The sequence below is a fragment of the Rhododendron vialii genome, chromosome 10a, assembly GCF_030253575.1.
Source record: "Rhododendron vialii isolate Sample 1 chromosome 10a, ASM3025357v1".
In the NCBI taxonomy this organism is placed as follows: Eukaryota; Viridiplantae; Streptophyta; class Magnoliopsida; order Ericales; family Ericaceae; genus Rhododendron; species Rhododendron vialii.
This window is the reverse complement of record NC_080566.1, coordinates 35,022,606-35,033,487: the sequence shown is the minus strand read 5'-3', so window position 1 is coordinate 35,033,487 and position 10,882 is coordinate 35,022,606. Positions and strand designations below refer to the sequence as shown.

General features: G+C 36.9%; 1 protein-coding gene across 1 annotated transcript; it reads left to right on the top strand.

Moving 5' to 3' along the window:
• Nucleotides 1–2,012: 2,012 nt before the first annotated feature.
• On the top strand, nucleotides 2,013–4,458 carry LOC131303767 (plasmodesmata-located protein 7). The gene is made up of 3 exons (XM_058330759.1): nucleotides 2,013–2,803; nucleotides 3,351–3,464; nucleotides 4,066–4,458. The coding sequence occupies exons 1-3, from the start codon at nucleotides 2,071–2,073 to the stop codon at nucleotides 4,071–4,073; spliced, it is 855 nt and encodes a 284-aa protein (XP_058186742.1). The 5' UTR covers nucleotides 2,013–2,070; the 3' UTR covers nucleotides 4,074–4,458.
• Nucleotides 4,459–10,882: the final 6,424 nt, after the last annotated feature.

Sequence of the window (10,882 nt, the reverse complement as noted above, 5' to 3'; positions counted from 1 at the left end):
TACCGACAAAAGAAAAGAGGATAGCACCAACACGCCAACTCCGGAAGGGAGAACAACTCAAAACAAGATCAACAACAAAAACTAAAACCAACCAACAACAATCCCCACAGCCGAACCAGGAGATGGACGCTGAGAAAACCGCGACTAACAAACAGCAACTCCGACCCCATTCCACTAAGAAATTTTTTTTTTTAGTATTTTTTGTGCTAATTTAAAAAAATTAGCGATTGTATTTTTTATCCCAAACTTTTGTGAATTCTTGATTAGTCAAACAGAAACATCAAGAGGACAACCAAAGCAAAACCTTGCAAAGCATCAACCAGCTACAAGAGTAGCAAACAAAAACATCAAACAGACACCCAATCGGGACAGAAATCGAAATCAGAGCTCTACTGAAAAAGAGGCACCTTCCTCCAAATCATCACACCCATGTAATTTATGTAGGATTAGATCACACATCTTGTATATCATGTAATTATTTATCTACTCCCAATTAAATATGAGTCAAGATAAATTTTGACGGAATAAAAACAATTGCAATGGTATGGGTTGGTGCCTAGCTTGGTGGTCTAGGATTAAAATCCAAAGTATGGTAAGTGCTACATCACGGGTTTACTATCCAACGAAGGGTGTTTGATCATTTGAAGGTCTGAGAAGGGATTATGGGGGCCCATCTTCTTTGTTAGCGGAACAAAGCCTTAGTAATACTATTTTTTTTACTGAAACGAAAAGTCAGTAGTCAGAATCTTGTCCCAAATCGAGTAGGTATGTTGGCCCTTGGGATTATTTTTGAAAAACAAAAGACACATTTGTGTTGGCAAGGCTCAAATCCTTTTCATGGCTGGCTTGCATGGCTTAAAGCGATTTCTTAAAATGCTTAGCTTCGAAGTACCCTAAGTGGAATATTTTAAATTTTTTTGTCAAAAGTGAAAAAATTAATTTCCAAAGAATATTCCATCAAAATATGATGGCACTCTAACATATACACACATATATAACTTCTGTACGTGAAGAATCCATATACAGAATGATTTCACATTTTATTCATCTTTTCAGTTTAATCAATAATACTAATACGTACTATTATGTGTTAGACAATGACACTTTTCTACGACGTATGAAGCTGATAACAAATTTCAAATCGTTTGTAAACAATTAGCCTGCATAATAATTTGGGAAACACTAACTTAGACAAGATCATTGACTGTAAGAGATATTGGCTTTGCTGTTAACCGACTCTATTATAGTAATTCTTAAAAGTTGAAATATGTTTTTCAAAATTGCCTGGTTCGTAACGTAAATTTCGAAAAATCTTTTTGCGAAATTCCATTTAGTTCTACTTTGGTGAGAAAAAATAATCCTTAGAAATAGTATTTTCAGTAGTGTAATAACAAGCCACCTAAGGCTCTGTTTGAAAAAGTTTGTATTTTCAGTTTTTTGTTTTTGTATCCGATAGTTTTTGAAACAGGCACCATTAATTTGTTTGTGTTACTATTTTTGTTTATAAAATACATATTCAATTCCACTAATTTACGAAAATTCTAGAAACACAAAAAATGAGTTTTCATTTATTTTGAAAATACTTCCGGTAGCCTAAAAATAAATAAACAAAAAATATTATGGTCCCCTAATACTTTTTTTGTTTTTAATTTTAATAAATAAATAAAAACTCATTTCTTATTTTTCATAAATGAAAATTAAAAAACTGACAATTTTATCAAACAGAGCCTAAACATGCACTTATTCGGATTTTATTTGTTAAAAACTTAGACCCTGTTCCGTTTCGTTAATATTCTTATTTTTTAAGTATTTATTTTTCATTTTACAAGATAAGTTATTTTCTCATAAAATATCACCTTTAATTAAAAAATAAGTACTCAATTAAAAAATAATTGTTTATTTTAATTAGTGAAACATATCCAATTCCCAAGATAAACCAAAAGTAAACATTATTGGTCAAAGTTTTGACTAATGAGAGATATAAGACCATAGAGACTGGTATTGCATTAATTACCAACCTAGTCCCCTCTCTCTCTCTCTCTCTCTCTCTCTTTCTCTCTCTCGATCGACATGGCAACAACAGTCCCTTCTCTTTACTCCCTCCTGCTCACCACCTTCCTCCTCTCTCTCTCATCCCTCTTCACCCCCTCCCTATCCTCCACCGACTCATTCGTCTACGGCGGCTGCTCACAAATCAAATACCCACGAAACTCGCCCTACGAGTTGAACCTCGACTCGCTCCTCACCTCCCTTGTCAACTCAGCTACCTACAACTCCTACGACAAGTTCACCGTAATGGGCTCAAGCCAACAAGACATAATCTACGGTCTCTACCAATGCCGAGCCGACCTCTCGATGCCCGATTGTGCCACGTGTGTCGCTCGCTCGGTGAGTCAACTCGGCGTGCTGTGTTCCCAGAACTGTGGCGGGGCTGTACAGTTACAAGGGTGTTTCGTGAAGTACGATAACACTTCCTTTTTTGGGGTGGAAGATAAGACCGTGGTGTTGAAGAAATGTGGGCCGTCGGTTGGGTACGCTACGGAGGCAATGAACGGTCGAGATTTGGTGCTGGGAAGTATGGGTGGGGCAACCGGAGCCTATAGAGTTGGCGGGTCAGCTGACGTGCAGGGTGTGGCGCAGTGCGTGGGGGACTTGAATGGGGGCCAGTGTCAAGATTGTTTATCGGAGGCGATCCGGCGGTTGAAGAGCGATTGTGGGACCGCGGTTTATGGGGATATGTACTTGGCCAAGTGTTATGCTAGATACTCAACTAGTGGGGCTCATGGTTACTCTCAATCCAACGGTAATGACTTTACAATTTCGAAAAAAAATTTACAAAACTTTTATGCATTAGAATTTTGACATTATAAATTCTTTAAGTAAATAATTATTTTAAGAATTCGCTTTGTTGGTGTCATAAGACATTCAAATTTTAATTTGTGAGCAAAACATTCGATAGCCATACATTTGATAGCATTACTAAACACAGGCCACCAAGTCCCTCATTTAATTCGACTCAAGTCTCTACAAACACTTAGTAAGGCTAAACATACACTTTAGCGCTCTTGTAGTAGAACCTTACCTACAATTCCAAGATCCTCGACGAAGATTTGATGAGGCCATCCGCACATAACTATGTGATGAGTAGGACAATACTCCGTAACGTATGATTGGAATTCTATTACCAAACGGTCATGTCAAAACTTTGAACTTTGAAGTGCTATAATTTGGCATATTCCTGATACTTTTGTTGAAGTAGTGCTATAAATTGAAGTGCCAAAATCATTTTCCGAATGTCTACTTCAATTTCTGATATTCTTTTCTACTACTTCTGATGATTACAATTGCAGATTCATCTCATACTGAAGGTGAAAAGACATTTGCCCTTATCATTGGACTATTAGCTGGGGTAGCTCTGCTCATCATTTTCTTAACTTTCATTAGAAAGATTTTCGGAGGAGAAGGTAATTAAAAGTGTTTTTTAAATATCACTTCTAATTCCTGCAGGGAAAGCATTCTCTGGTCTTACAACTCCAAACTGCAATTGCTCATTCGGAGCCGTTTCGTCCTTTTATTTTTCTTCAGATCTTTTATTTTTCATTATCTTTAGGAAAGATTACAATAATTAGCTGATGAGGATACTTATACCTTGTCAGCCCTCCTAGAGGATTTCCAATGCAGAAAATAATAGTTGATCGGAGATCGATTGGTGACATGTGATTAGACTATAGTTCTCTATAGAAAAAGGGCGGCCTATATCATGCATTTAGATCGTTCAGCTAGCTATCGATGTTCAATTAATCATCTTAATTTTTTAAAGGAACGATTTTCCCGATGAGTTCTACGATAATAATGGTTCAGATCATCAGAAAAACCCGTAATAGGCCTACATTGAAGGAAGAGAATTGCATGTGTATATTCGTGAATCGAAACCGCAGATAATCCAACTGCTTTCTTCTAATTCCCCTTTAGAAAAGATTCTTATTTTCTACACATCCCATATATATATGGATTCAATCCCATTAATTTAGTTGATTCATTTTCCTTTCTTTTTCCTTTTTGCAGGAAAATAGAACAACAGCTAGAGCTTAATGCAAAGATAAGCTACAATGCAACCACCTTTTTATGTCCATCATTTGCTTTTGGGTACCTCTTTTCTGTCACTTTTTTTTCTCTTCCATGACGTCAACTTGGCTTTTTCTCTCTTTACCCTTTTCCTTTTATTTTTCTTTTCCTTTATTTTTCTTTTATGATTTCCACCCAAAAGTAGATTTCTGAAGAAAAGATAGAAGAATATGTGTGTTAAGGACCAAGGGGAATCAATCAAAAGGAGGAAAAAAAAAGGACAACGGTAAAGATTCCACTCTCCCCTCCCCTCCCCTCCACTCAACAAAGTTCTGTTGTCCAATGTGAATAATTCTTTTTATGTTGTGGTATGTGTACTACATATTCCTTTGAGATGCTTTCTTAGGTCACTCGATCTTGATCCAGAGAGCTGTTGTTAAGGAATATTATTACTTGCTCTTGGAGCATCGTCCTTGGAGCAGTGGATAACCACTCGTAGTTTACAGGCTTCGTTCTTAATTATTCAAATTCCTAATATTTCATTTACCAATTTGTATGAGGAATTAAACCATGCACTTGAATAGCATCAGGTTTTTTTTTTTTTTTTTGATAGGCAACAAAATTTTATTAAGAACTCGACAAATGGTACATCGAGGAGAGACCAAATACAGACCACGGAGAAGGGTACTGTGTAGGCTTGAAGAAAAGAAAAGAAAAACACATTCAATGGACATTGAATAGCATCAGGTTGTGAGGCGAAGAGAGGCAACGTTATATCCTTGAATAGCATCACTATTGATAGGTTAGTATTCGTTTTCACACAGAGACAAGTACGAGTCACAAGAATCAACATATCCATAAAAACCAAGTAGTCGATGGAATTCATGTTAAATATGAGAGAAAAGATATTTTATTAATTTCGATAACATTATACAATGAGCTCTCGATTTATAAAGGACAGAGAGCCTAATTAAGGAAGGAAATATACCAATTAACTTTGGAAGAAAATCATCCTAGTTACAATCAAATCTCAATCTCAATATCACGATATGATCACGATATTATTTATTATATCTATTTATTCTAACAAATTTGTAACCCTCTTAAATTTTTTTGTACGTGGGAACGTTTGTAGACGGAGTAGACCACCTTTCAGTGATTTTTAGTACTCATTGACATATCAATTGAGTTTCTAAGAAGTGCTCCGCTTAACTCCCAAAAAAATGTTGGAAAATGATGTATTTTTTATATAGTGCAAAGATCATGCATTTTACTACTATCAATTTTGAAAAAAATTCATGTTTTTTTTTTTTTTTAACTAGTTCATGAAATTCAATACGCGATAACCACAAAGTATTCATCAAACAATGGAAAACAAAAACAAGGTCACGTTTAAATTACATCTAACAATACAATTTAGAATCTAAATTGAGCAAAAAAAACAATACAATTTAGAATCACTGTTACGTCGGTGCATGTGTGCTTTCCAACAAGTTTTTGGTTAGGATGCTTTCCAAACATTCTTTTATTTTAATTTTTTGCTTTATTAGACAATAATGCAAACTCTACGCCTAGTGGATTACATGTTAGCATTGTGTGATTAAAGATATTCTTTTCCTTTCTCATGCAAAGAAGTACTCACACAGTATATTCTGTCACCGGCCATTATATATCCATAACTTTTGCTTAGGTATTATAACTAGCTAGCACTTCTCTTTATAAAATGGAGTGGAAAGGCTAGATCAAGGAAGATTCATTGTAAAAAAAATTCGTGAAAAGGCTTAACCCTAACTAGAGGTTACAAATAACTGTTGCATTGCAACTTTTTTGCTAACCAGGAATGGCCAACCGCCAATGGCTACAACCCTAGTTCATCTAAATAAATGGTTACATGAAGATCATAAAACTTTATGCTAGAACATTGGCAAATGAATAAATAAATGGGTATGGATATACTGCATCTCCACAGTTGCATCGTTTATCTCTTGGTCCTCTCATAATTAAGGAAAGTCAGGGTTCGAGCCTCGTTAGAGGTGTTTGGAGTTCAAGGCTATAGACAGCTTTTGGACCCCCTATAGATTAACTAACTAACTCTCCGTCTCCGTTAACCCTGATTGATATATGCAATATTGGCAAAAAAAAAAAATTAATAATAATAATAAAGTTAACTTGGGACCTCTCATCTCTTTATCAAATGAACTGCATGGTGGGTATGGATATATTGCATCGATCTCATCTCTACATATTCCTTAATTCCACAATCCTAAAGAATGAGGCCCCGTTCTATTTTATCAAATAAGTATTTAAAAATAAGGATCTATTTTTTAACTTAAAGATAATGAGCTTGCAAAAATAATTTTTTAATTTTTTTTGCAGAGTTTGATAGATCTCATCGACATCTATCAAATAAGATTTATATTGCATATTTTTTTGATTTCTGTAAGTCTATTATTTTTAAGCTTGAAAATTACAAATAAGTACTTATTTTGAAAGGGCGAAAGCGGAACACCCCCGAACTATTGTATAGAAACGTGCCCATATGAAGTTCATGAATTTATCGCAAAAGAAAAAATATTATCAGAAAGGGAAAAAATCATATGCCCCTATCAAGATGTATGGGTCCGTTTGATTAGCAAGATACTAGTAGAAAATGCAAGAAAGAAAAAAAAAATTGTGTTCACGTAGCAAGAATATCCTAGAAAGTAGTGGAAAGTATACTTTCCCATACAACCCTCTAAAACTTGAGAGCTTGCCTGACTTTTTCTTACAAAATGTGCAAAAAAAAATATTTTCTCGAGAAAATCAACAATAATTACTCTAATTTTCCTCTTTGCCCTCTTCCCTCCACCAATTTCTCTTCTAATTTGGGTAACTTTCCTCCTTTTCAAACAATGATATTTTATTTTTCTTGCAAAACTTTCATCCTAATCAAACGGATGCGAGAAAAAAAATTACATTTTCTTTTTCTTTTCTTTCACTCCACTTTCTATCATTTTCACTTTCCATTATATTTTTCTTGCTGATCAAACGGACCCTAGGAGTTTGTCGTGATGGCCATGGGACAAACTATACGGATTAGTTCATGGTACGTGCAAGTTTGTCTTCGACTTTGTCCCTCTGGTTTGCTCCTTTGAGTTTTTCAGTTTGTTCTTTAGGTGTTAGGTTGTAGGTTTTTGGGTTTTGGGTGTTTTGATTGGCTCCTTGCATTTCTATGGGTTGATTTTCTGGTGGCATTTTGCCAGTGTATCCGTGATCCCGTTGAATCTTTGTAATCCCTTTCAAAGATTTATAAAAGAAAAAAGTAATTGCTGATATAGCAAAAGTTGGTCCATTTTTTGTGGGTTATGTGATCTGGAATTCAAGCTGGAGACAGGCCGAGGATGTGTGTTCAAGGCCCATTTTGTTACGCACCGAGTCCAAATTTCGTGAAATTCATTTCATGGGCCTAAAACTTATTTCAGAGGACTATTCTTTTAGGGCCCGTGTGATAACCAGCTTGTGGATTGGATTGGGAGTATGAATCCCATGGGTCTCACAATATCTTGCTTGTTTGCACATTTGAGGTTAGGATTGGGAAGTTCAAGGGACTAGCAGTCCGGTCATTTTGGGGTATTGGGAATCCTCTCTTGGACATGGTATTGGTAGTCGAGTCCACACTCCTCCAATGCGAAAAGACAAAGATAGCTTTGCTTAAACCATCTAATGACCAAAATACCTGCAGCTTATAAGCACAAACCGTAGCCCCCATCCATTTCTCTCACGATCAGATAAAGACGCAGCAGTTGGTAACAGACAACACCATCTTCTTTGGTGGCTGGACATTCGAAATACCTAGCTCCAACAAGCAAGAAAACCTCCAGTACGGTGAGATCCTAATGACTGACGTGAAAGGCATTTTGCTTAATGGTATGCATGTATAGATGAATGTAGTTTGTATGCCTACCAGGTGTTTGTAAAAATTCTTAAAATGAGGAAAGAAAAAGATCGCAGATGTGCTTGCTGGGGCATTCAAGCTGGTGTGAACAATTTGGTAAAGTTAAGAATACAGGATTGTTCGATAAAGGTTATGAAAAACTACAGCTTGAGTAATTAAGTTTTTTGGCTTGAATGGTTGGAAATAATTGAAAATTGGTTGAATGGTTTTTATTTTATTTTTGGGTGGTTGAAAAGTAGTTAAACGGTTGAATGACAAAAGATTGTTGCATAAGGGCAAAAATAGAAATGTATATTATCAATCCAATCCTATCCCATGTGAAACAAACATGATATTAATAATCTTATCTAGGGCTGTAAATAAGAGCAGCTTACGAGTTCGGCTCGGTTCGACTCAGTAAGGGCTCGGTTCAAAGGATAAATGTGCGAGCTCAAGCTCGATTTTGCGGCTCGTTTGATATACGAGCCAAGCTCGAACCTAGTAGGGCTCGGCTCGAACAGGTTCGCAAACAGGTTTGTCTCAGCTCGAAATATATAGGTTCGGTTCGGCTCAAACATGCCAATATATAGGTTTGCGAACAGGTTCGTCTTGGCTCGAAATATATAGGCTCGGCTCAGCTTGGCTCAAACATGCCAATATTCGGTTCGACTCGGCTCGTTTAGCCAAATTTTCAATATGAAGGCTGAAAAGTTGACGAATTCGAGTCTAGCCGGCTCGTTTATTCCAGACCGAATACTAACGACCGAGCTCGAGCTTTGTACATTCTTGTCGAGCCGAGCTCAAGCCGAGATTTTGCTGCTCGATTCGAACTCGAGCCGAGCTCGAGCTAGACGAATTATGATCGAGCCGAGCTCGAACATGTCAATATTCGTTATCACTATTATCAAACGAGGCCTTAGGATCTTGGTGCAACATGCTATTTATATTGATCTACATCACTCCGACCAAATGTTTTTATATACTCCAAAGGGCAACGATACTCTATCCTCTTGTCCAAGTGTGCGGACCCCACGCACATGCGATATTGGCAAAACATTGCTTTGGGCGCCAATAATCTCTCTCCGCTTCGACCACAATTTAGAGGCCTCCTGCTTAATTTGTGGCTATGTCAATCCGAACACATCACTATGTCCCGACAAGTAGTACGCCCTGTCGCGGGTGACACGGGGACAAAGAGTTATACAACGTGGTATAATATGTGTATCAGAAGAACTTAAGCCCATCTCTTCACTACACAAACACCCATATGTAAAGAAAATAAGGACTTTGATTTACAGAAATAGGTAGGAGAATACTCTCTTCAAAATAGAAAACCTTAATGGGTAGTACTTTTTTCAGACATTTGTATAAGAATAGAATCATTTTGGTGTAAATGACCCAAGAAAAAGACTTGTTGGACGGTTGATCTGAGCATTTCAATAAGACTCATGCTTAGTTTGTGATGCAGAATAGAAATATTATATATCATTTAAGAAATAGAATATTTAGTTTTATTATTTTGGCTATAAATTCTTGTAGGAGATTCTGATTGAGTCTGTTTTTGTAAGTTTCTTTTATTCTCTGGTAATCAAATTTGAGAATAGCTCAAATCTTTTGATTTTGGTAATTATTGAGTTAATTAGCGACTCACCGAGATTCAGCTTCCTATTTTGCTAATTCCTTTTCGGTCTTAATTTTTTAGTATTAAATAAGTTGTAGGATGACATTAAAATTTAGTTGATTAATAAAATTTTGGCTTTGCGTGAGAAGAGAGAATATCTTTTGTTCGTTTGGTTGTTCTTTATTGCGTGAGTTATTCTTCGCTTTTACGCTGCGTCAGTTGGTATCAGAGCGTAGGCTCACTTCCTGATCCATCACCAATGCCGCCAAAAGGAGGAGGTCGAGGTGCTGGTGGTCGGCATGGCACTGCCGACGATGCGTATGAGCGTGATTATGCCATACTTGAAGCTCAACTAGAGGCCCGCTTAGCACAACTCATTGACGACAGGTTCAATGCCTTGACAGAGCAACTCGTCGCTTTGACTATTGCTAGAGGAGCACCTCAACACCAGAATCCCCATTCACGTCGAGTGAATGCGGAAAGCGGTGACGACGTCGAGTATGAAGATGGCGACAACCCGTTTGTCGTACTTAGGCCACAAAGGAAAGAGCTTGTTGTGGTTTCGACGCATTCAGGCGTTGGGAGTCGGGCTTCAAGCTGGACATACCAAAATTCAAGGGTTGCTCGCCGCCCGATGAGTTTCTGGATTGGGTTGCGGCTGTGGAGGAAATTTTGGAGTTCAAAAAGGTACCTTTGGACAAACAAGTTTCTTTGGTTGCAACAAAGTTTCGAGGGCATGCCGCTGCATGGTGGCAGCAACTTAAACAAACCCGTGAGCGACAAGGAAAAGAGAAGATTTGTTCGTGGGAAAAATTAAAGAGCCATATTTGTTCTTTCTTTTTACCCATTAATTATGCCTCGGTCTTGAATCAAAGAAAACTTGTGGTTAAACATTCTCGTAAAGGTCAGTTGGGGTTTTAATCTATTTTTCACTATAAAGATTCCTATCTGTCATCCAATTTTTCCAGAAAATTATTTTTGATGTCGACCAACAAAAGTCATTCATCAAAGGAAATATTTTTTAGAACGGAAGTTGGAAAAAGTGTTCGTGAGGATAGGAAAAATATTGTGGAGGCAAAAATACTAGAGGAAGAATTTGATGAAATATTTTTGAACACTGAAACTTTCTTTTTGCAATCACAAGTTGATTGAGATTCACCTCCCACATATGATGACTACCTAGAGGGGTATGACTATGTAATCACTGCAAAAGAAGATCATGATTTTAATGAGGGAGGCAAGATTGAAGTGGCTGAAAGTCGACAAAATATTGGAATTGCTAT

Coding starts and splice junctions, on each gene's coding strand:
- LOC131303767 (XM_058330759.1), top strand. CDS start 2,071: ATGGCAACAACAGTCCCTTCTCTTTACTCCCTCCTGCTCACCACCTTC. Junction 2,804..3,350: donor TGGTTACTCTCAATCCAACG/GTAATGACTTTA, acceptor TTACAATTGCAG/ATTCATCTCATACTGAAGGT.